Here is a 25,381-nt window from a genome sequence, read left to right on the forward strand (position 1 = left end):
CTAGGGATGGTGATTCTACCATCTCACTGAGCAGCCTGTCCCAATTTTTAACAACCTATTTTGTAAAGAAAGTCCTCCTGAAGTGCAAAGATTTGAAACAATCCAGCTTCTGTAATGCTCCTGGGTCACCCTGCTCCCCAAGAGGATGCACAGGACCAGTTTGGCCCAGGGTGAGGAGAGGCTGGAGCAGCCCCCATGCTCCTGTCCCTGCAATACTCAGCCCGTCGGGGTTTGCTGCCCAGCAATGCCTTTTCTTCTCAGTTTGGAGTTTTGCTTTGAAAGGAAGTTCTGGTGACTCTGATTTGTGATGACAGCAACTTCAATGGCATTTAAAGAGACTGGAAGGAAGAGATAAATAAGCTTGAAGATTGCTTAATAAAGCAGTGGAAGAATTGTTCTTCCGTGTGAGGTTCCTAAACAAGAAGCCAGGCGTGGGAATTCGTCTCGTCTTGTTTTAGCCATCTAGAAGTTGGACATCTTCCTTGTCGAAGCTGATCCTTCAGGGTTTTTCTGGAGGATTTGGAGAGGGTGCCAGCACAACTGGAAGGCAATTCCCCCCCTGTGTTAGGCATGTATTTTGGGACAGGAGCAACCATGCTCTGGAGTTGCCCATCCATTTTATTCTGACTGCAAAGAAATTTAACTTTTAGAGGGGTGAAATTAGGCAAGGCAACCTAGACCAGAGAGAGTGAGAAGAACTTCGTTCAGAGATAGATCCTTTGGTCAGGTGACACTTTGAATCTTTCTTCTTGGGGTGCCAGAGAGCCAGGAATAATGAGTTTGGTCTTTTGGAACTGCCACAAACTGCTCCTTGTGGCATCTCCCGTAGGAAACCCAGCCAGAACCAGAGAAACCCTCTTCCTGCTCTGCTCAGGGGATGTGCAGTGCAGGACAGAGGGAATCCCATGGAGGTCAAGCAAAGCTAGAAAACAGCAAGGACTCCTCAAAGAGAAGTGTGAGGAGCCCAATTCTCTGTTGGTTAGGCTGATCAGAAGGGGCACGAGGGAGTCTGCAGCACAAATGCTCAGGTTGAGTCTCAGAGAAGATAACAAGGTCTGGCATTTTTAGGGCAGAATGGAAAGAAGATTTTAAAAAAAAAGAAGAAGAAGAAGCTGAAACAGCAGCAAACAATAACTCTTGATCTAAATCTTAGAGATCACTGCACTTGCAGTGGGGCAACTGTCCAGGTAAGGACTGAAAAACTGGACCTGTTGAACGAGACCTACTTTGACCCAAAAAGTTCTTAATTATCCTTCCACTACCAGCAGAGATTGTGCAGGCTTGACTAACCACTCTGCATCACCTGTAATATTTCAATTTAAGAGAGGAAAGAATTCCCATTCCTCTGATCATTCCCTGTCATCCCTATCTTCTTGCTGAGGACTCCCTGTCCCTGGAGATGTTTAAGACCAGGCTGCATGAGGATCTGAGTGACCTGATTTAGTGGAAGGTGTCCCTGCCCATGGCAAGGGGTTGGGCCTGGATGTTCTTTAAGGTCGCCCCCCTCCTTCCCAACAGAAAACATTCCACAATTCTATGATTCAATAAAGAGAGACCTAATTCATAGACCTGAACATGATGAACAGTCCTGGAAATGGCAGAGGGAATGGTTTTAAATTAGGAGAGGTTTAGTTGAGAGATCAGGGAGGAATTGTTCCCTGTGAGGGTGAGGAGGCTGTGGCACAGGTTACCCAGAGAAGCTGTGGCTTCCCCTGGATCCCTGGAAATGTCCAAGGCCAGGCTGGATGGGGCTTGGAGCAACCTGGGATAGTGGAAGGTGTCCCTACGCATGGCGGGGGGTCAGACTAGATAAGCTTTTAAGTCCATTCCAAGCCTGGAATGATCCTGCTTAGGACAGGTCAGAAAACCCCCAAGAAATCTCCAGATGAGAATGGCACTCATTGCTCTTTCAAGTCACCATTACACAAGGTACTGTGAGGATACAGCACGCCTGGAGTGTGGAATTCATTAATTAACATTCCAGGGAGAAGCCACCAGTTCCACTCCCGTGAGCAAGCTTCCCTCCTTGGTGTGGCTGCAACTCCCAGCTGCCAGGAGGATTTGGTGCAAGGTGGTCGGGCCAGCAGGGTGAGAGGCAGCAAACTCCTGTTTCCAGGTAGTGCTGTGAAACTCCAGGGACAAGCACACACCCTGTTCCTTGCTTCAAGTTTTACACAAGGAGTCCAACAACCTTGGATTGCTCATGTGTGCTTTCAGGATATCATGTACACACCCCTGCTTCCACCTCCTTGTCAGCAGCTCTTTTATCACTTCTTGATTAAACAAAACATTTAAATCCTTATCCCTTATCATGTCTCAATCCTGAGATGCATCTGTGTGGCAGAATATTCAAACCAGCTCCCAGTGCCACTTGTTCCAAGGAGCACAGATGGGCTCCAGGTTAATTTTAAGTATAATATTTTGCTGAATCAGGATCTTCCCCTGCAAAGGACAACTTCCTAGGTACAGAGAGGGCAGTGCAAGGAGACATCCCTGTTGCTGCAGGAGACACAAGCTAACATTGTTTTTGCAGGAGAAAATGTGCATGGAAGGACCTCACAGCTTCCTCCTGGGCCTGCAAGTCTACCTTGAATTGCTTAATAGGGTTGTTGATAGGAGGTGACTTGGGAGCTGGAACTCACCTGAGGGTTGAAGCCATGACAGCCATCCTGCCCTAGGAGGGATCTTGGTGTTTTCAGTGTATTTTCTATCCCTGTTGTTCATTCATCCACTGAGGCTGTGCATGGGCCTCAGCGAATACAGTCCTTGGATTTTTCCTGCCAGATAGGGATGTCTTCACCTCTGAGTTTCTTGTCTAAAGCACTTGAACGACAGCTTGAGTCTCAACAGGTGAGCTGTGCCACAAGCTCCTTTTGGAGGCATCACTGCTGGGAAACAGAATCATAGAATCATGGAATGGTTTGGGACAAAAGGGACGGTAGAGATCATCTTGTTACAACACCCTGCCATGGGCATGGCCACCTTCCACTATTCCAGGGTATTCCAAGCCCTGGCCAGCCTGTCTTTGGACACTTCCAGGGATCCAGGAGCAGCCACAGCTTCTCTGGGCAGCCTCTGCCAGGGGCTCACCAACCTCTGAGCAAGCAGTTTCTTCCCAACTCTTCCCTCTGCCTGTCTGAAGCCTCTCCACTTGTCCTATCACTCCATGCCCTTGCCAAAAGTCCCTCTCCCTCTTTTTTATAAGCTCCCTTTAATTACTGGAAGGCCGCAAGAAGGCCTCCCTTTCTAGACTGAACAATCCCTACTTTTTCAGCCTGTTTTCCTAGGAGAGGTGCTCCAACCCTCAGATTATTTTTGTGGCCTCTTCTGCACCAATTTCCCAGAACCTCTCCTTTTTTTTCCTTGGAAGAGGCTGGACATGGCCCCAGAACACTCTCCCTGAGTGGGCTGTATGGGTTTTGGGGACAGAGATGATGGATGGCTCTCACAGCACTGCAGCAAAGTCTTTTCTGTGCTTCCCTCTGTACTCTTCCCCAGAGCTTGGGGAATTGTGGATCCGGGTGCATTTGACAGTGTCAAGGCAGAGTAACAGTCTGGCAGCTGAGCCCCTCTGGGAAATCCTGTGCCTGCCTGGTGCTGGCTCCTGACATGAGGGAGCTGCAATCATGACCAGAGGTGACACCTTCATTTCCAGGTGCTTCTGCTCTTTCAGCTATTTGCCTCCCAAAATCACTCTTTATTGCTACGTGTGAAAACTTCTGTAACCTTGCACACCACTGTGCAAAATTACCATGGATCAGATGGGAGTGGATCCCTGGTGTTGGCTTTCAATAGGATATTTCACAGCTCTCTGCTTGCTGGGAAACATCCATTTCTGCTCCAGCCTGTGCTGATCTGCAGAAATCACAGTTTTCATGGCCTCCTGATGCAGAGCTTGGGCCCTGTAATCAAAGATGCAGCCCCTTGGATGTTTAAGTTTGAAGGGCATTAATTCAGAGTCCTCTGTACCCCCACAGTAGGTATTTTTGTCTGAGCAGTTTTCACATTATAGCTGGATGCACTTTTCTCCAGGATGCTTCTTGTCTGTGCCCTCTTCTTCCCTCTAAATATTCCAAAAAAAGAAATTGTTCACTGAGAGGGTGGTGAGCTAGTGGAGCTGTAGCTTCCCCATCCCTGGAACTGTCCAAGGCCAGGCTGGACGGGGCTTGGAACGTCTTGGGTTAGTGGAAGGTGTCCCTGCCCATGGCAGGGCATTAGAACAAGGTGAGCTTTAGGGCCCCTTCCAACCCAACCCATTCTAGGATTTTAAGAACTCTGCAGTACCTGTTTTTTTCTCTCTTGCATGTGTTACAAATAGTTAGGGTGCGACTGCATAGGTTCTGATTTCCCTGATTTATCCACATAAATACATGTAGATCCCAATCCTTGACCTCCATCAATGCACCCATCAGGGTGTTACCTTTCCTCTCTGGTTTGCAGTAGAACCATAGAATATCCTGAGCTGGAAGGGACCCTCTAGAGCTATTAAATCCAAATCCTGTCCCTGCACAAGACTTCCCAAGCAGTGGGATGGTTGTAGCACCATGATTGGGCTTTTTATTGACGTGGAAACCAATGGGTTGCCATGGGAGGGAAGTCAGTGTTTCAGTGTTTGCTGTGGATGGAATTATAGAATCACAGAATGGTTTGGGTTGGAAGGACCTGGAAAACCATCTCACCCCCCTGCCATGGGAAGGGACAACTTTCTCAGACCAAGTTGCTCCAAGCCCTGTCCAACCTGGCCTGGAACACCTCCTGGCATGGGGAGTCCACACCATCTCTGGGCATCTATGAGGGCTTCTTCATCACTCCTCACTCCTGAACTGGGCAAAGTGTCATCTGCAGTCTCCCAGGATATTTCAGACTCCATTGCATAAGTGCCCTGTGGTGCTTTGCTGATGTTCCAGGCCAGGGTTTGCTGCTGGGGCGATCTCCTGAGCCACAGATTTCCCAGTGCACAGTGACTGTAGCTCTAATCACACCCGGCCCCTTCCGTGATCTCCCCAGCTCCTGCACAGGAATTGCCATTCCCACTTAGACCACCAGCTCATCAAACCTCGCTTCCTGCCTCCGGCCATGGCCAAAACTGAAGGCTCCTGAGGTTGCCTCCGTCACACTCCAAAGTGACTGCACAGTTCTGGGTGAGCAGTGGAAAACCTCTCCCCTGGCTGCTGCTGAAGATCCACTTATGCGCTGGAGCATGAGATTTGATTACCTTCATTACAGGATCTTCGCATGCAGAGCTGTAAATGTTCGTGGCCATGCAATTATCCAGTCACAGCAGTTGACTCAGTGACCTTCTTTAGCAGTGAAGTCCATAAATTTTTCTTTACACAGTGGAGGGACCCCTGAAATCCTGCTCCTCTACTGAACTTTACAAAGTGACTTGCATTATACGGGGCAGGGGAAAATGGAAAGAGACTTTTGGGCCTGTGGTTTCCTTCTCTTTTTTTTTTTTTTCATTTGAATATCCTAAAACTCTTCCATTGTCTTTACAAAGCATTTTTGGATTTTTGACTGTTTTCTTTCCTGAATCAAGATAAACTTGTGCAGCTCCTCAGTGTTTTCTGGCACCCTGGAGCACAGGTGAAGATCCCCCATGAAATGTCCATCACATCCTTTGGCTGCTCTGGGCAAAGATCTCAGGTATGTTTAGGAAAATACGCAAATGATCATGGAATCCCACAATGGTTTGGGATTAAAGTTTAATTAAAGATCATCCCGTTCCAATCCCTTGCCATGGACAGGGACATCTTCCACTATCCCAGGCTGATCCAAGCCCTGTCCAACCTGGCATTGGACACTTCCAGGGATCCAGGGGCAGCCACAGCTTCTCTGGGAATTCTATTCCCGTGCCTCCCCACACTCACTCTGGAAGGGGCTCTGAGGTTTCCCTGGAGCCTTCTCCAGGTGAACACCCCCAGCTCTCCCAGCCTGGTCCCAGATCAGAAAGGTTCATCTCTTAGGAGCATCTCTGTGGTCTCTTCTGGTCTTTTTCCAGCAGCTCCACGTCCTTCTGCTGTTGTCCCCGGGGTTGGAGGCAGCTCTGAAGGTGGGGTCTCACCTGAGCAGGGCAGAATCCCCCCCTCCCCTGCTGCCCATGCTGGGGGATCAGCTCTCAGGACATGATCATGGCTGTGTCATGTCCAGGTCTCATCCACCAGCACCCTCAAATCTTTCTCCCCAGGAGAAGTCCCATTCTCCTCCCAGCCTCTTCTTGTGCCTGGGATTGCCCAGACAGAAGTGTAGGACCTTGCAGTCAGCCTTGCTGAACCTGATGAGGTTCACACAGACCCCCCTCTACAGCCTGTCCTGGTCCCTCTGGATGGCAAAAGGCAAAGAAGGTCATTTCCAGGGCTCATAGCATCTGAGACGCAGCAGAAGAGGGCAGATAACGAGCTCACCCTTTTAAATTTCAGGAGAAATTGAAAGACAAGAAGAAACTCGGGGATTACAAGTACGATTGGTCCAGAGCTCACATTTCTCAATGAAAATGCATCAGGTATCACAAGAACCAGGGGAAACAGCTCTGCCGGGAGAAGGATAAAATGTTACTTTTAGGGAAAAACAATGCCACAAAATAACATTTAGCATCTCTTCCAACACTTGCTGCTGCAGCCTTGAGTGCAGGGAGCCGTAAAAGTGACTAAAGCAAGAGTCTCTGGAGCGGATTGCTCAAGTGAAAGGAAGCTGGGATGAAATGCCAGCCAGCCCCGTCGGTCCCTCACCCAGCACTGCTCAGAAATGCCTGATGCTTTCTGACTGGATAGCCAGGCCTGGAGTAATTACTCAGTTCCAGCATTTTCACTTTTAAAGCGAAAAAGAGGCTTCTTATCTTCACATGAGTTAGAATTTTGCCTCGTGTTTTAGGAGCTGACACTGAAGGTCTCTGCTTCTGGTTTGCTCTGCTCCTGGTCCTTGTGGCCACTGTCCTACTCCACCCTACTGGAATTAAAATCCCTGCGACTATGGCTACAACTGGGAATGAAATTATTTGGGGCACAGATAGTCACCCCTACTGCTGAACCGCTTGTTTGAGCTCAGGTGGAACATTGGCTGGAATAACCTGGGAAGCTCAGGAGTTAACACGGACCAGGGACCATTCCCAGTGGACCACCAGGAGGGATCATCCTGTTTGGAAGACTGAGAAAGTTTAATAGCAGGTCCAGCCCAACTGGCTACTTGGCTTTGGGGCATCCACGAGACCATGTTTAAATTATAAATCTCTTAAGAGAGTTATAAATTTCTGGGGAGAATCTGGGGTGCTCTGAGGTGTTCTGGTCCTACACAGTAATTATGACTGGGGTCATAAATCACATTTAGGGACTGAAGGCCTAAATCCACTCTCCAGGGGAATACCAGGAGCTGTGTGTCTGACTGCTGAGTGATCCAAGTCAAGCTCAAGGCAAAAATGCTGAAAGAGCCATTCCAATAATTCTGGAAGAGTTGTTTGGCCACAGATTGGGCTGGCAGTTGCCCCAAGACTTGTGGGGTGTGACTCTTCCCTTCTAGTGACACCCAAACCAGCCCAGGTGGTGTCCCAGGATCATCTCTAAATCCTCTTGGTCATACAGGCACTGCAGCCCTTGCCTTTATTCCCTGACATCGTTCCTCCATCCATTTTTCCCCTCTTCAAGCTGCAGCTCCAACTCCTCACTGGCCCTTTCTTGTGTCAAATACTGGGATCCTAATGAAGCCACCACATGACCTTGGTCAATGTAAACATTCCCTTCCTGGTCTATGCTCATGTTCTGCTCCTGGAACTCCTCCTGCCCACATCTCTCTTGCCCTTGTGGCCATCCTGCTCCCCTTCTCTCTTCCACATCTCTCTTAAGCCTCTGTGCTGCTTCCCAAGGACCTTTCCTGCTCTCTCCCAGCCCTTGCAGCGTCATGGATGCTGAGAACTGAAGGACTGGCCTCCAAAACCTTGGGATTCCCAACACCAGTGAAGCAGCCCCCATTCCAGCTGAAAAGCAGAACAGTTTCTGGGGCAATAGCATCACTTTGCCTCTTTTTCAGCTCTCCATGCAGCCCACAAGTCCTTCCCTCCCACCAGATCACTCTTTCCTGAGGGGAATCATAGTCACCAGCCCCTGTAATACTCTAAAACCTGGCATTGCTAAGCCATTCCCTATTTCTCCATCCCAGCCACCTCCCCCACACTCTTTCCTTTTCTATTATCCAAGGAGCCATGGCTTAGGAGCTCCACCTTAGCATCACCTCCTCTAATAGCATAAGCTGTGGATGAATCCCCTTGATTTTAGGGCACAGGGTGTTACTGGAATTCCTTGCCTTGTTCCAAGTGCTTAGGTCTTTTCTGTTATTTCTGTGCTGGACAGTCAAAGCATGGGAAGATGGATTATTATTGGGATTTTAGAGTCAGCATTTGTTTTTAGAAAAGAAAACGGGTGCAGCAGAGGGGTTTATATCATACATTCTCAGGAGGTAAGAGCTGAGTAAGGAGTTAAAGTCATCATGATAAAAAGTTCTCTTTAAAAAAAAAAATCACAATTCTTATTGTTTGGAGCAAATATTCCCAGTATTGGTCAGCTTGATACTCCTCCCATGCCTGCCAAAAACAGAAACAGCTTTAGGACAGTCACTTTATTTTATTTTTGGGCCTAGGTTAAAGGTCACAGCTTGGTTAGAGCTGTCAGGAAGGACAAAAAATGGAGATGCAGAGCTGACAGGTATGTGGGGGTGGAAAATCCTGGAAGGCCTGGATGTGTTGGCTCTGATTTTATTTGAGTTTTGTCAGGCTAATTAGAAAGTGCTGCACACTCATGCATTGGCAGATCCTAAACATTGTGGTGTTGGCTGGGTCTGCACATATGGAATTGGAGGGAGGGGTGTGCTTTGGGATATCCTGGAGAGATGGAACAGGGTGGAAAAAGGAGGCAATAGTGGGGATTTTCTTTGGTCTTGCAAGACAGGCCATTTCCCTTTGTCCAGTATGGGGTAAATTCCTCACTCCTGGAAAGGAGATGAGCAGCCTGGAGGCACCAAAGGGAAGGAAAACAGATGAGGCATCCATAAGAAATGCTTTGGAGTGGGGGCATAGCAGTAGTCCCAGCAGGAGGCCATTTATTCTAGGGATACTCACAAAGGGGCTTTGCCCAAGACATGTTTAAGCAGCTTATGGCCATTAGACAAATGTTTAATCTGCAGGAAAGTGGGCCACGAGGCAGGCAGGTGCTGGGATGCTTTTTGAGCCATGGAGCAGCTGGTTTTGGGAGAGAGGACAGTGGAGGGGACCCTGGGGACAAGGAACCAGAGGAGTGCAGGGTTTGCACTCCAGGGCTTGGCAGGGCAGGTGTGGCCGAATGGTTTCCTGTGGAAAGCTGAAGATCTCCTGAAATCACCTGAGTGCTGCAGGGATGGACAAAGAGAACCCAAAAAGGCTGTCCCAAGTCTTGTGGCACCTCTCACACCTGTGTGCGACCTGCAGGACCTGAGGCAGCCAGGTGGAAGGCGGCTCAAATAAAACTCTCCAGATGCGCAGCCCCAGCCTCACAGAGGCAGCCACCACCAAAAGCCACGGAAAGCCAGATGGAAAATCAGCTCATTCCCAGATCTGATCCCAGTTTGCCCTAAAAAACGACGTGGATCGGCCTGCGGGGGGCAGGGATAACTTCAGCCCGCACTTTCCCTAGAGCACGGCTGGAGCTGGCATCCCTCGGGTGCCTGAGCAGCATTTCCCAGGCAGGTGCCGTCGTTTTGCAGTTATCCAAGAGATGGCAGCCTTCCCTAAATCTTCTCCCGGGCTCTGACCACGAGGCACGCGTTTCACCTTGAGCCCTGACACAGCGGCTGGCTCTCAAACTGCAGAGAGGTGCTAAAAGCCGTGTTTCCAGCCGTGCTGCCGGCATTCCCTGGTTCCTGCTTGGAGCAGTAGTCGTGGAGAAGGGATCTGCGTTTTCTCGTGGTTGCACATCACCCAAGATGTTGCCTTCTTGCTGGCAGCCCCAGCATCCTGGAATGTTCCTGTGACATTCCTCACCACCCGTGAAGCCTGGAGCAGTTCTGTTGGAGGGAGTGTTTGGGTTGGGAACTGGAACTCCAGAAGGAAGTCTAGGAGCCAGCAATACACTGGCCTGAGCTTTCAGCTCCCTGTGATCTCTGTTCCCAAATTGTTCTTCCCTGCAGAAGGACACAGTGAGATGGAGGGATGAGCTCTGCCTCCCAGTGCCTTTGCTGTGTGGCTTTGTGGTCACCCACCCAACAAAATTCCAGCGTGTCCCCTCGAGAAATCACAGAGTCACAGACTGGTTGGGGTGGAAAAGACCTTAAAAATCTTCTCAGTGCCTTGACTTGGGCAGGGACACCTTCCACTAGCCCAGGTTGCTCCAAGCCCTGTCCAGCCTGGCCTTGGACACTCCCAGGGATCCAGGGGCAGCCACAGCTTCTCTGGGCACCCTGTGTCAGCTGCAGCTCTGCTCCCACCAGTGGGCCAGTGATCATCAGATTTTTGTCTTTCACGTGTTCCCAAGTGATGCCCAGAGATGCTGCCTCAGCTGAGAAGAAGCAGCTGGAGGCACTTTCCCCATGCTGTGTCCTTGGGAAGAGTCTCCAGCAGAAATGCCATGGGCTGTTTACCCCATCTGGCCAAGTCCAAAACAGGGCTCAATGACACATGAAGAGACACAACTAAAGTCTTTCTATGGACAAAACTTAATTATTGGTGGCAATTTTCAGATTTAGAAGCCACAACGTGGTTCTTATGCTGCACTAGCCCTGGCTGGATCCAACCTGTTATCTGAGATTGTGCCTCTCCTCTCCATCAGCTCAATCCCAAGGATCCTGTGGCTTCCAAGTGTTCCTGTGCCACCAAACGGAGCTGCTCACACAGCCATGGTCATTTCCAAATTATTTGCATTTCAGGGGATGATGTTTGGGGCCCCTCTGCTCTGGAGCCAGGCTGGGAGAACTGGGGGTGTTCACCTGGAGCAGAGAAGGCTCCAGGGAGAGCTCAGAGCCCCTGCCAGAGCCTAAAGGGGCTCCAGGAGAGCTGGAGAGGGACTGGGGACAAGGCATGGAGGGACAAGACAAGGGGGAATGGGTTCAACTGGCAGTATTTGCATTTGACCACATCATCTCCATCTCCATGGGTCTCTCTGACAAAACAAATTTTTCCTGGTCCTCTGCACCCAACTTTTTAGAAGACAACGAACCACACATCACATTTCAGGGTAGTTTTTTTATTGAAAGGAGCAAAATGTATTTCCCTCAAGAAAAAAACAAAAACAAAAACAAAGCAACAAAGAAAGAAGAAAAAAAAAGAAAGAATTTTTTTTCCAGGCATGAAGAAACCACTGCAAACATCACTTTCTGTTCTCTATTTCTTTTTCCTATGTGTCAGGCAGCAGTGCATCCTCCCACAGTCCTCAGTGTGCTCCTCCCTCTCTCCTTTGCCACAGGTCCTGGAGCAATGCCCTCTGCAGCTCCTTTTTGGCTGGCTCTTGGCTGTGGAAAGAAGGAAAGATCTGCATTTACATTGACTAATTCCTCATGGTCACCAACATGGTCCAGTGACCATGATGGGGCCCAGTTCCCATGGACACCCACAGATGCTGAATGTCTAAATTTAGAGTGGTGTAATTCTGAAGCTGAACTCCACTCCAAAAGTCTTTTGAACCAAACCCAACATAATTCTCCACCCACACCTGCTTTCCTGGAAAACTTTTTTTTCATGGAATCCTAGAGTGGTTTGGGTTGGAAGGGTCTTTGATCCAGTTCTACCCCCTGCCATGGGCAGGGACACCTCCCACCATCCCAGGTTGCTCCAAGCCCCTGGCCTTGGACACTTCCTGGAACATTTTCACTTTAATTCCTTTATGGTTCAGTCTTATCTCTCATTCTGCTCCACACAATTTCCCACCTTACCTGGGGTGGCCATCAAGGCCATTAGGAAAACAGCAAAGACAACATAGATGACCCTCATGGCTGGATATCCACCAGGATCACAGCAGCTCTGGGATGCAGCCTTGCAGGGAGATCTTGCTAAGAAAAAGGCTGGAGACCCTGATATTTATAGACATTTCCTGAGAGCGTGACTTTGCTGGTGTCGAGGACACATTGTTTGCTGCTTAATGGGACTTTATGTCACTCCAACCCAGTGGCCATCTCACAATGAGACGTCCACTCTGTGCCCATTTGGCTCTTTGAAGGGCTCTCATGTGCCCTGTGCTGGTGTCCCTCCCATGAGAGCTGGGCTCCTCTCTGTCTGGCTGCCAAAACTTTTAGCACAGACAATTGTGACCGTTCCCCCTGTTCAGGGGACTTGGTGCTGGCTTGTAGGAGTGGTTGTAGGTCAGTGTTAAAGCAATGAGTTTGAGAAACCTTTTTCTCCCTTTCCAAAGCAGAGGCCTGGGAGGACTGGTACTACCCTGTCCAATCCCACCCTGGGCATTCCCAGCTGCCTGTTGAGATCCGGACCCTCTACCAGAGCCCCAGATCCTGTGGCAATGGACATGCAAGTTGTTATCGAGTTGAAATGTCTTTCCTACCAAAAGAACTCTCTGACTGCCTTAAGGGAAATTTTACACATAAATTAACAGAACATAACGAAGTGCCAAGGGCAGAGATGGCCTCAGTGGCTCAGGGCTCTGAGTGCCCTCCCGAAGTGTCCTTCACCACAAACTGGGAAGAGTCATGGAATCACAGAATGATTTGAGTTGGAAGGGACCTTAAATCTCTTCTGTTTCCAAACCCCTGCCATGGGCAGAGACAGGGACAGGACAGGGCAGGGACACTTTTCACTAGAGTAGGTTATTGGCAGAAGAAACAGAAGTCCTGGCATTTACATTTATATCAGATTGTGATTGATGTGTTCCTTCCCACATTTTCCTTTCCCCTGTGGACAAACAAAATATTCCTTCAGCACCTCCAGTCCAAGAAGAGGCTGAACCCAAGCAGAGACCCTACAGGTTGTGTTTCTGGCAAAGCATGGATGTTTGAGCCTGAACAATGTTGGCACTGCACGATGCTTTTCCCTCTGGAATGGTCTGACAGCAGGCTGGGGCTGCCTGCCCTGGGGTGCAAAAACTGGAAAGGCTTTTTCTCCAAGTGTATTCACGTGAAGGGACTGGGAACAAGGGGCTCCCTTCCACATCCAGCTGGATGTCACAGCTCTAAGATGCTGAATGAATCCCAGGCCCTGTGGATTTGCAGATGTTCTCTCTCTCAATCCATTGCATTGCAAGGTAATAGCAGGAGGGAAGATAAACAGAGGATTAAATTGCCCCAGATTTTCCAGTGCACCCTCTTGCTGTCCTTTCTCTAGAAGGGAAATGATCCCTCAGTCCCTATGGCTCTTTTGGGCTCTGACCCCTCTATAAATTCAAATTGCTTCAGGATGGATGCTCCACTGGGTAAGGCTGAGCCCACCAGTGACATTGGCAGCACCTCTGGGATAACAGAGGTAAGAAAAGAGGAGGGAAAATGCAAAACAGCACCTGGAGAGAGGAGTGAGGATATATGAGAACGGCCCTGCTCCAAGGCCAGTGCAGAAGGAGGAGCAGGAGCTGCTCCAGGAATCAAAGCTGAGATTCCCAGCCCAGGGAGAGGCAGCCCATGGGGGCCCAGGAAGGTGCAGAAATCCACCTGGAGACCCCATTGGAGCAGGGGGATGCCTGAAGGAGGTTGTGACACCATGGGAAGCACATGTTGGAGCAGGGTCCTGGTAGCACTTGTGACTCCATAGGTGACCCATGTGGAGCAGCCCACTCCTGAAGGACTGACCCTATGGAAATGACCCCATGGAGCAGGGAAAGTGTGTGAGTAGTCCAACCCCTAAGGAAAAAGGAGTGGCAGAAACAACTGACCACAGCCCCCGTTGTCCTGCTGAGGGGAGGAGGGAGAGAATTCAGGAGCAACACCCAGAATGGGAAGAAGTAGCAGGCAGGGAGAGCAGAATTTTAAGATTTTTTTCCTTCCTCATTTCCCATCCCGACTTTGATTTTCAATAAATCAATAAATTTCAAATAAATCAAAGATATTAATTTTCTTAAGTGGAGTCTGTTTTGCCCATGGTGGCAATTGCTGAGGGATCTCCCCCTGTCCAATCCATTACATGGGATCTGTGAGGGCCTTGTTGCTTCTCTGTTTCCCACTTGCTGAAATTTTCGTGGAAAGAGGCTGTCTTATGCTTGGGAAGAGACATTGCTGAGCCACAGACATTTTCAAAGACATCTGCAGATAACCTGTGACCTGAAAAGCCTCAAGGAGATGGAAGAGTCTCTCCTGTCTCCAGAGGGCTGTGTTTAACACAGCCATTGAGAAGTGAAGAGGAAAAATATCACCTTATTCCCAAATCCCCATCCTGTCAGACCACTGGCAGTCTTGCAGCTCATTGTCAGTGGATGTTCAGGCTTTTTTTGGTGCTGCTGAGCCTTTGGGCTGGGCCTGGGGACCCTGTTTTAGTGCAGGGAATGTGAGGACACAATAACCACACCACACACACCAGTTACATCTTTTTTTTTCCCTGTGTTTTATTTATTAAGAGGAGGGGATGACAATGGGGTCAGACAGCTGGGAATCTGCTCCCAAAGCCATTGTGGTGCCTCCTCTTCCCCAGGTGCTCCCTTTACAGCTCCTATTTCCCCTTCCAGGCGGTTGGGATGCAGCAGGAGTACTTGCAGTCAGCAGAGCTGAATTTCAAATCCTGCACGTTACACTTTGGGGAGCAGTACCCCACAGGAGCACAGGTCTTCCTGATCTTCCCATAGCCTGGAAGAGGGGAGGGAGAGTGGTTATTTCTCATTTGTGTTCCAAATTTCCCCATCTCCCCATTTCCCCATCTCTATTCCCCATTTCCATTTCCCCATCCCCACCCATCACAGTGGGCAGCAGGATCAGACTCTGTCCATAGGGATGTCCTGCTCCATTCTCTCACATGTTCAACATTCCTGTCCAGCCTCAAAACTGGAAGGGATCTGGAAGGTCACAAGGCTGAGCAGCTCCTTGTGCACCTCCCTCCCCTCATCTTTGGAAAAGATGCTCCCACAGGACGCAGATCCATTTCCCCTCTGAGAGATGTCCCAAAAGCAAAGTTTCTAAAGATGTTGTTCCCCTGTGTCCATAGGTGCTTCCTTCCCTTGCACCTCTCCTGAATGAATCAGTATTCTCAGAGCAAAGCAACAAAAGCCACATCAAGGATGTGGTCTGAAAACTGGTCCCACAGCAGCTGGGCTCAAAATATTCACCATCAAAAGGTTAAAAGTGGGCCAAGGGAAAGACTTGCCCCAGGTGGGTGAGAATTGATATCTGAGGGGGGTTTCTAATACCCCTTTAGGAAATCTCAGCCCAAAATCCCCTCCTGATTCCTGGGGAGGGACAAGAGAGCTTTAAAGTCTGAGAAAGAGGGAATAGCAGCAACAGTTTTGTCACATCCATGAACCAAACATAAAATCATGGAATGGTTTAGGCTGGAAGAAACTTTAAAGATCACCTTGTTCCAATCCCCTGCCATGGACAGGGACACCTTCCACTATCCCAGGCTGCTCCAAGCTCTGTCCAACCTGGCCTTGGACACTTCCTTGCCCAGCTTCCCTGGGCAGCCTGTGCCAGGGCCTCCCCACCCTCACAGGGAACAATTTCTTGCTCATATCCAAACTAAATCTACCCTTTTTCAGCTCAAGCCATTAAACACACCCAGGACTGAACTTTGACAGAGACACTGAGCTGCCTGAAAAGTCCCCCCCAGTACTATGAAATTCTCCAAATCCCTGGGAGAAGTGTCCACATCCTGACTGTTGTTTGGAATTGTCTATCCTGGTCTCACTCCTAAAATGAACACTGACAATTTAACATCAATTTTTCCTATACAAATCCCCCCAAGGCAATTCTTATTTTATTGTCCTTCAAAAGAAGTCATTGAAGCACCTGCCCAGGTTACAGCAGCCACCTCAGAGGGTAAGAACTGAGCTAAAGTTATTTTAAAAGCATCCCAGCTAGTATAAAGCTCATCCCACCCCATTTCCCATCTTACCTGGAGTGGCCAGGGAGAAAAGGAGGAAAAGAGCAAAGACAAGGTAAAGGAACTTCATGGCTGGAGTCAAGCTGGGATCTCAGTGAGGCTGGAGAGAGGAGAGCCAGAGACCTCAGAGGGAGGAGGTGATGTACAGGCAGGCTGGAGCTTCTGGGTTTTATAGAGAATTTCCCCGTGGAGCAGAGGATGCTGGGGACACACGGGAATTCATCCAAGTTGTGTTGTTTGGGGCTGGGCGTGCAGTGATGGCACAAGAATTCCCCAGTGGTGCTGGCAGGCACCTCCTGTCTGTTCTGATGAGGTTTCCCAATATCAGATAGGATCCCAGCACTGATGGGAACACAAAGGAATAGGGGATGTCGATATCTAGGTCCTTAGGACAGGGCTGTGGGTCAGAGGGACCTGATGGAGATCTGCGGGTGCAGCGAGGAGGGGAGAACAAGATCTGTATCACAGAATTCCAGGCCTTTCCCAACCTCTGGCAGGGATGCAGAGGGATGCAACAGGGCCACGATGCACTGATAACTCTCCCTGCATTGTCCAGGCTGATCACCATGTGGGACTGATGGCCTGGAAAGGATCCCTGCTCCCACCTCTGAACCGTGTCTGCAAAATCTACCTGATAAATTCAGGGAGGTGCCTTTGGTTGTCCCTCCTGATGGATGGGTGGCTGAGAGCTCTGGGAGTGGCAGCTCCAGAGAGCCTGGAGGAGACACTTTGATCATCACCTCATCCCCACAGACCCTCCAGACAGTCCTGGGCTTTCAGACAAGAGCCGAGATCTGTGAGCTCAGCTCACTGGGCTGTTTAATAACTTGATAAACAGACAGGAAAAGAAAGAGGCTGAAGGGACAAGAAGCTGCTTCAGAATTACTCAATATCATCAATCCTGAATCCTCAGAGTGCAGCAGATAAATCTTATAACACAATAGGGCAGCAAAATGATAAATGCTGAATCGGTGAGAATTTGGAAAAATCCATAATCTCTGTACAAATGGGGGGTATGAATTACTTACAGCCAGTTAGGAAGGAGGTTTGGGCATTCTGCATCACCCTGTGAGATGGGCACTGCTCATTTCCCCATCCCCATTTGGTCGGGAAAGAGGAGGTTAAAGAAAGCTGGCAGAGCTGGGGACTTGTTTTCACAAAATTAAATATATTGGAATTTGTCAGCTCAGGGTAGAAATGGTGTATCACAAGCTGCAAACATTTTAGAGGCCTAAGCAGGACAGAACTACAGTTCTGCAATTTTCCTAACCCAAGAAGTAGGCAGGGTATGAAGATAATAATGATTTACCATAAATGTAAAAAAAAAAAAAAAAAAAAAAAAAAAAAAAAAAAAAGCCCTCTTAAAGCCCTCTTTCACACTGAGGATCACTGAAACATAGAACTTGAACAAGAAATGCAAGAAGTTAAAATGCACTTAAAGGACAAGTGCATTGAAAAAGCAGTTAATAAATTAATGTAGCAAATTTAAAAATGAGGTGCAAAATCTCCCTGGGGAATTTGCCAAAATTCATGTCACTGGCTTCTCCTCTTGGCCAGCCCTTTCCTGCATTTGAGGGCTGCCATGTTTTCCATGTCTTCTCTTTCCTGATCATAACCATTCCACTTAATTATTTTCTTTTTTTTTCCTGGCAAGTCACATCTTAATCAGAGAATCATTTAGGTGGAAAAAGACCCTAAGATCGAGTCCAAGTGTTCCCCCAGCATTGCCAGGGCCACCACTGACCCATGTCCCCAAGTGTCACATCCACAGGGTTTTGAAATCCTTCCAGGTATGGGGACTCCACCACTGCCCTGGGCAGCCAATTCCAATGCCTGGCCATACTCTGGGCGATTTTTTTTCCCCCAGTATCCAATCTAAACCTCCCCTGGCACAGCCTGAGGCCGTTCCCTCTCCTCCTGTCCCTGTTCCCTGGGAGCAGAGCCCTGACCCCCCTGGCTGTCCCCTCCTGTCAGGGAGTTGTGCAGAGCCACAGGGTCCCCCCGAGCCTCCTTTTCTCCAGGCTGAGCCCCTTTCCCAGCTCCCTCAGCCTCTCCTGGTGCTCCAGCCCCTTCCCCAACTCCATTCCCTTCCCTGGACACGCTCCAGCCCCTCAATATCCCTCTTGTCAGGAGGGTCCCAGAGCTGTCCCCAGCACTGGAGGTGTCCCAGCAGAGCCAGCACAGGGGACAGGCACTGCCCTGGTCCTGCTTGGTGACCTTGAGTCATTTTCTGAGCCCCTCTGAGCCCCCTCCCTGGGCTCATGTGGAGCACAGGACTGGATGGATGCACTTCCCAAGGGCTGTGCCTGGGTACGTCCTGTGTTTTCCACACCCAGCTTTTGTTTGCACTTGTAGGACAATTGGTGCTGCTTTCCCAATACCCTGGCTCAGCTTTTTGGTGCCTGCCTGTGATCTGCTGCCACACAAATGATCCCTGCAGAGCTGCCCACAGCCAGAAACTGCTTGTTCTGTGTTCTCCAGCTCATTATTCTTGTCTGTATAGGCAAGGTAGCTTCCACTCTTAATGATTTTTTTCATTATGGTTTTAGCATGAGGAGATTCACTGGGTTTCTAATTCTGTCCCCTAATGCTTTGTAGTCTTTTTCAACCTCTTTTTTGTGAATTTTTGAAGCATTCTTTCCCGACAACCATGAAAATTATTAGTCAGGATAGCACTGGAATCACAAGAGACTTCTGATCAGATGTGGTGTGGCAATTCGTTTCCTTAGCTTCATTTACATATTTGCCTACATCCCTTTTAATCAGCATCATGGTCCTTTTGGAAAGATTTCAGGAAAAATACCCAAAAAGGGCTTGGGCCAAATCAATGTGATGAAAATCGGGCCAAGTGCACAGTCCTGCCCATGGGTTGGGGCAGGACGAGTCCAGGCTGGGGATGAAGGGATGGTGCAGTCCTGGGAGAAGGGCTTGGGAGTGCTGGGGGGTGAGAGCTGAACGTGACCTATCCCTGAACTCCCCATGCCCTGGGCTGATCCCCCAGCCAGAGCATCCAGGGCAGGGAACGGAGCTGGGGAAGGGGCTGGAGCACCAGAAGAGGCTGAGGGAGCTGGGAAAGGGGCTCAGCCTGGAGAAAAGGAGGCTCAGGGGGGACCTTGTGGCTCTGCACAACTCCCTGACAGGAGGGGACAGCCAGGGGGGTCAGGGCTCTGCTCCCAGGGAACAGGGACAGGAGGAGAGGAAATGGCCTCAGGCTGTGCCAGGGGAGGTTTAGATTGGATATTAGGGAAAGTTTCTTCACTAAAAAAGGATCAGGCACTGGCACAGACTGGCCAGGGCAGTGGTGGTGTCCCCATCTCTGGAAGTGTCCCAAAGGGATGTGGATATGACATGTGAGGACATGGTTTAGTGGTGAACACAGTGGTGCCAGGTTCACTGCACTCAAGGATTTCAGGTATGTTCCCACCTTAATGAATCTTTGATTCAATAAGAAGGATGTGGACCTGTAGGGCTAAGTCTAGAGGAGAGCCACAAAACTGATCACAGAACTGGAGCCCCTCTGCTCTGGAGCCAGACTGGGAAAGCTGGGGGTGTTCACCTGGAGAAGAGAAGGATCCAGGGAGAGCTCAGAGCCCCTTCCAGAGCCTAAAGGGGCTCCAGGAGAGCTGGAGAGGGACTGGGGACAAGGGATGGAGGGACAGGACACAGGGAATGGCTCCCCACTGCCAGAGGGGAGGGTTGGATGGGATATTGGGAAGGAATTCTTGGCTGTGAGGGTGGGGAAGCTCAGGAATAGAATTCCCAGAGAAGCTGTGGCTGTTCCTGGATCCCTGGAAGTGTCCAAGGTCAGATTGGACAGAGCTTGGAGCAACCTGGGATAGTGGAATGTGTCCCTGCCCATGGCAGGGGGTGGGACTGGGTGGTCTTTAAAATCCCTTCCAACCCAAACTGTTTTGGGGATTCTATTCCATGACTCTTTGATCCTCAGTGCCAGAGCACTGGTCAGGGTTGGATGCTCCATAAAACCATTCCCCATGGTGGATCTGATACCCCATTGTGCCCGTGCCTTGCAGACAGTGCCCAGAGCTTATCAGGAACCATCCCAGACTGAATTCCAGCTGCCCTGGGAGCAGCTGTGCCGTGGGCAATCCCGGCTGGCACTGCTGGAGCACGGCCGTGCCCCAGAGCCGGATCTGGAGGGTGGGAACAGCCCCCACGTGCCCATGGAGCACGGGCCTGGCTGCCAGGTGCCTTTGTGAGAGGGTCAGGGTGACACTGCACAGCCTGGAGAGCAAATAACAGCACTCTGGAGATGGTTTTGCCCAAGGTTCTCCTCTGGCCATGCTGCTGGTGGCCAGAGTCCCTCTATAAAACCTCTGCCCTCAGACACCTCGCACACGCTTTTCTCCCAGTGTGCCGAGATCCCCCCTGGCCTCCAGCCATGAGGGTGCTCTGCGTGGTCTTTGCTGTGCTCCTGCTTTTCTCCCTGGCCACCCCAGGTAAGATAGGAAGGTGTGGAGGTGGAGAAATCTGGGTGACCTCTGTCCTCTGTGCCTCAGGGTGAGGGAGGGGGGCTCATCTCTGGGGATTTACCCAGCCTGGCAGGCACCGTGGGTTTGGGGTGGGATGGATGCCGCACTGCAAATCCCATCTCTCACCCTCGTGCAGAGGCATCCAGCATGAGTAGAGGGATGGTTTGTTTGAGCCCAGTTGTCCCCCAGCCCGGTGGGGACACGAAAGGCATCCTGTCCTGGATGTGTCAAACCCCAGAGGTACCCAGAGCATCAGTACCACCCTGGAACCAGCAGGGACACAACTCCTGGGGCTCTGCCCTCCTAATATCCATGATTCTCTCCATAACCCCCCTCTGTCTCCTCCCACGACAGGGCACGGGCAGCCCAAGGGCTTTTGTGATGGGTACTGCGCCCACGCCTGCGGTGAAACCGAGGAGTGGTCCTTCAGCCCCTACTGCGAGGAGCTGCACTGCTGCATCCCCTCTCCCAAAAAGGGGAAATGACCCTGCAGGATCCAGCCCCGGAGCAAGAGCAGCACTCACCCCGGAGCCCCCGGCGCTGTTTGCAGGGTGTGGGGAGGCGGTGCTCAGTGCTTTGAAGTAAAGATGGGCAGATAAGATGATTTCTGTGTGCTGTGAGGTTCATTCGCCTCCCGGGAGAGGTTGGCAGCCACAACTCCCTGGAGAGTGGTCATGACACATCCCTGACGGCCCCAGCTGCTTCTGGCAGCCCCAAAACCCTGACACCAAAACACCAGCCAGGAAAAGCAAATTTTGGGATTTTCAAAGCAGAGTGGTGGCAAAGGCTGGGAGAGGGCTCAAAGTTTAATCCAGTCCTTCTCTCCTCCACAAATTGAATCCAAATTTATTTGTAGGGAGCACAACAAGCCCCATCAGTCCCACTCAGCCCCTGCACTGGGGTTCCCTTTCCCATGGAGAGGTAGGAATGGGAGACAGGCAGCACCACCTTCCCCTTGCACCCCAAAATCCCATTCCTGGGGTGCCCATAGAGAAACCAATGCAGCCAGTGAGGCTTTGGGGTTGTCCTGGACACCCTCACCAAATGCCTTCTCAGCAGGGTCTGTGACCAGATTATTCCATGGGGATCACCTACAACAGGAGAGCAGACGATGAAATCCTCCTCCTCCTTCCCTACCTCATCCACTGTGGGATTGTAAATGGGTTAACTGCACTACTTAATTAGTAGCTTGCTTTTATTTTCTTTTGTTTTCACTCAGAGTTAGGATTAAAAACACAAAGGAGACAATTTTTTTCCATGTTTGGGCTTGGTTGTTTATTAAATCTTATTTAAAGTACAGAGAGTTCTGCAACACTTCCACTTACCAGCTAAAAATGAGTAAAATAGAGGCAAATCTAGCTAGCTGCAAGGTTTTTTAAAGCTAAACAGTCCAATAGAGAATTAACACTTATAACATTGCTACTTTTGACTTAATAACCAAACTCCTGTGACTTGTAGTGTAGCATTAACTATCCAACCAAAAAACTACCACCTGAAACCATTAAGAAGGAAGAAGACAGAAAGAGACAACACCTAAAAATCTCCATCTTGTCCCATACCTATTATTATATTCTAAAACTTTCAAATTCAAAACGCTTCACCATGTGAAATGACACTTTTATTCCAACTACACACCAGTGATTCTAACTCTATCATTTAAATTTGGAAGCCTTCTCCAAGGCCTCAGGTCAAAAGCAGTGATCTCCAGGGAGTCAGTGCCAGAAAGCACAGAAAGCTCCAAAGTCACAGTTTTCTGGGATCCACCATGGGATAACCCAATCCCTCCAGGTATTCTGCAAGGGCACATGGACTGATCCAGTGTGGGGTGGCTCAGAACACTCCACAAACACTCCAGCAAAACTGGAGCCTGGGATGTTTGTGTCCCAAAGGGCCACAGGGCAGAAATCAGCTCTGTTTCTCTGAAACCCTGTGGGAAATAAAGGAACTTGGCAGCCCTGGGGCCTTGCAAACAGAGAAAAAACGCTTTGCACAAGTATTTGTAGGACTGTAAGGTGCTGCAAGAGAAGAGAGTACAAACTTCTCCCTCTGTGGGATGACTCCCAATTTCTGCAGGAGGAAGGGCCCTCCTCCTCTCCTCTCCTCTCCTCTCCTCTCCTCTCCTCTCCTCTCCTCTCCTCTCCTCTCCTCTCCTCTCCTCTCCTCTCCTCTCCTCTCCTCTCCTCTCCTCTCCTCTCCTCTCCTCTCCTCTCCTCTCCTCTCCTCATCTTAGCACATGGAGCTGGGGGTAAAAGTAATTTCTTCCTCAGAATAATTTACATATTTATCCAAGACTCCCATTTTCCAGGGTACATGGGGTGGCTGGTGCATCTAAATATGCAATGTGAGGTGCTCCAAGGGTTTTGTGACCACCCTGGTCTGAATGAGGGTCCCTGGAAATTTTGGGGCAGATAGGCAGAAAAAAAACCAATAATAGCAGGGACAAAAAGATAAAAGGACCAAGATTATGCTCCTCTATTTTACCTTTAGGATAAAATTTTCATCCTTAGGATAAACGTGAAATCTGATAAGCTTATCATTATAAAGACAAGGTTATATAACCTTATCTTTATAATATTTAAATTTAATGATAATAATATAGTAAATAAGTGACATAATAACAAAATAATAAATATAAGCTTTAAATATAACCTTTATCATTTTGAAGACTGACCAGGGATACAGGAAGCCTCATAAGGCTGTGGGATTTCTTAGGATATAGACAAGAGGACTGAGTTTCCTCACAGACTGGGTGAGATGCTGAGTGTGAGGGGGTTAAGGTCCAGTTTACAGAGGCTGAGGGCTGGCAGCAGGTAAAAATCACATTTGATACAGGATGGCCTATCAAGAGTAACAGACTTTGTCAAAATTCACCTGAACCAAGACAAGAGGACACAAAAGACAGAAAATTCTAAACTAGCCCTGAGTTGGTGACACTTCACAGACACACAAGGCTGAAAGTTTGATTAAAGGATGAGAAATTCTAGAAGGGAACATAGAACAAAAATTTAAAAAACTCCTTTGCTGTTTCTATTCTTTTTTTTAGTGCTTTTTTCCTGGGAATTGTGAGAGAACAGTGAAAAAATAAAAGCCGCATGAAAGTGAATGAACTCCAAAATGGGGTTTGGAGCAGCCTGGGGTAGTGGAAGTTTTCCCTGCCCATGGCAGGATGTGGGATGAGACAACCTAAAAATGTCACTTACAACCCAAACTGTTCTAAGATTCCATGAAATTATAAATTCCAACTATGCCAAGAAGCAGATTCATATCCTGGAAAGAACATTTTATGGAAGAAATTCATTGAATATCTTTTTGTTATACCAATGAATTACTGGATTAAAAGGGTTTCTCATATTTACAGGGAGAAAACATCATTTACTGGGCTTGGTTCAACGTTGTGCCCTGGGAGAGGCCCTGCAACTCAAATCATACAGAATTTCCACTCCACAACTTTCCAGGGGCAGCAGGAGATGGAAAGGCCACTGCTTCTGCACTCAATTTCAATAAGGAAGTGATATAAAAATGGGGGAATTGTTAAAAAGGAGACAAAGGGTGCAGCTAAAAGAGTCAAATGCTTGCAAATAGATTCTTTGCAAGCACCTGGGGAGATGTTTAAGGCCACTAAGAAGGAGACTCAGGAAAAAAAATCTATGACAGGTGTTAAAAAAAAAAAAAGCCCTGGGAAAGAGCAGGAAGGAAAAGGTCACAGCAGAGCAGTGGGATGAGGGAGGCTGTTAGAAAGGAAAAGATGAAATTGTGTCCTAACATGGAAAATAAGAAAGATAATAAACTGAGCCTGACAAAGTATAAAACACAATAAGGCAGCTCAGCAGAGAATTGCAGGAAGAGATTGAAAAAGGTAAGGAAACCTCTTCAAATCAGTCTCTTTCTTATTTATTTCTTATTTTTTTTTAAAATATTTTTCCAAACACATTGGGAATGTGAAGCCTGACAAAGAGCGTGGCCAGGGAAATAAAGTTAATTAAAGCTAAGGACAGTCCACAGGAGCTGAGTGAAATATTTGCATTGCTTCTCACCTGGCAAGAAAGAAGGGATGCTGAATCCTCCTTTGTGGAGACTCATCAAAGGGCTTGTCTTGAATGTAGTAGCAGTGGAAGAGAAGAAAAAGCAGCAACAAATCACCAGCACCCAGATATTTTCCCTGAAAAAAAAAAAAGTCTGAAGGGAATTCAAAGATGAATCAACCACTTCTGACTGCAGTGTGTGATCTCTGCTGCCTGGAGAACAGAAGGATCCAGGGAGAGCTCAGAGCCCCTTCCAGAGCCTAAAGGGGCTCCAGGAGAGCTGGAGAGGGACTGGGGACAAGGGATGGAGGGACAAGACACAGGGAATGGCTTCCCACTGCCAGAGGGGAGGGTTGGATGGGATATTGGGAAGGAATTCTTGGCTGTGAGGGTGGGGAAGCACAGGAATAGAATTCCCAGAGAAGCTGTGGCTGCCCCTGGGTCCCTAGAAGTGTCCAAGGCCAGGCTGGACAGGGTTTGGAGCAGCCTGGGATAGTGGAAGATGTCCCTGCCCATGGTAGGGAGTGGAACTGGATGATCTTTAAGGTCCCTTCCCACCCAAACTATTCCATGATTCCATGATCTGTTGCTCAAGAAAATTTTGCTGTTCAAAGATGGGAGATGGTAGTTTCATAAGGAAAAAAAAAAAAAAAATCTTAAATCTGGTAAAGCTTAATCCCCTATGGGATTGCAAGCCGGGATTGCACCAGTTTTAAATATAACAATGGTGGGGGGGAAGAGGAAATCTGGGAAATCCTGACCTAAAACCAAAGGACAGGGCCCAGCACTTTGGGGCTGAGATGCAAGAGAGGTGGTTAAGAGGAGTATTGTGGGGAGAATCACTGCTGGGGCTACAGCAGGAAATTTGATAATAGAACAATCTGGAAAAGGGA

General features: G+C 49.0%; 1 protein-coding gene across 1 annotated transcript; it reads left to right on the forward strand.

The window, feature by feature from the left end:
* Positions 1–20,375: 20,375 nt before the first annotated feature.
* LOC134041614 (small basic protein 1-like) lies at positions 20,376–20,951 on the forward strand. The gene is made up of 2 exons (XM_062488468.1): positions 20,376–20,433; positions 20,821–20,951. The coding sequence occupies exons 1-2, from the start codon at positions 20,376–20,378 to the stop codon at positions 20,949–20,951; spliced, it is 189 nt and encodes a 62-aa protein (XP_062344452.1).
* The last annotated feature ends 4,430 nt before the right edge of the window (positions 20,952–25,381 follow it).

The sequence above is a fragment of the Cinclus cinclus genome, chromosome 3, assembly GCF_963662255.1.
Source record: "Cinclus cinclus chromosome 3, bCinCin1.1, whole genome shotgun sequence".
NCBI lineage: Eukaryota > Metazoa > Chordata > Aves > Passeriformes > Cinclidae > Cinclus > Cinclus cinclus.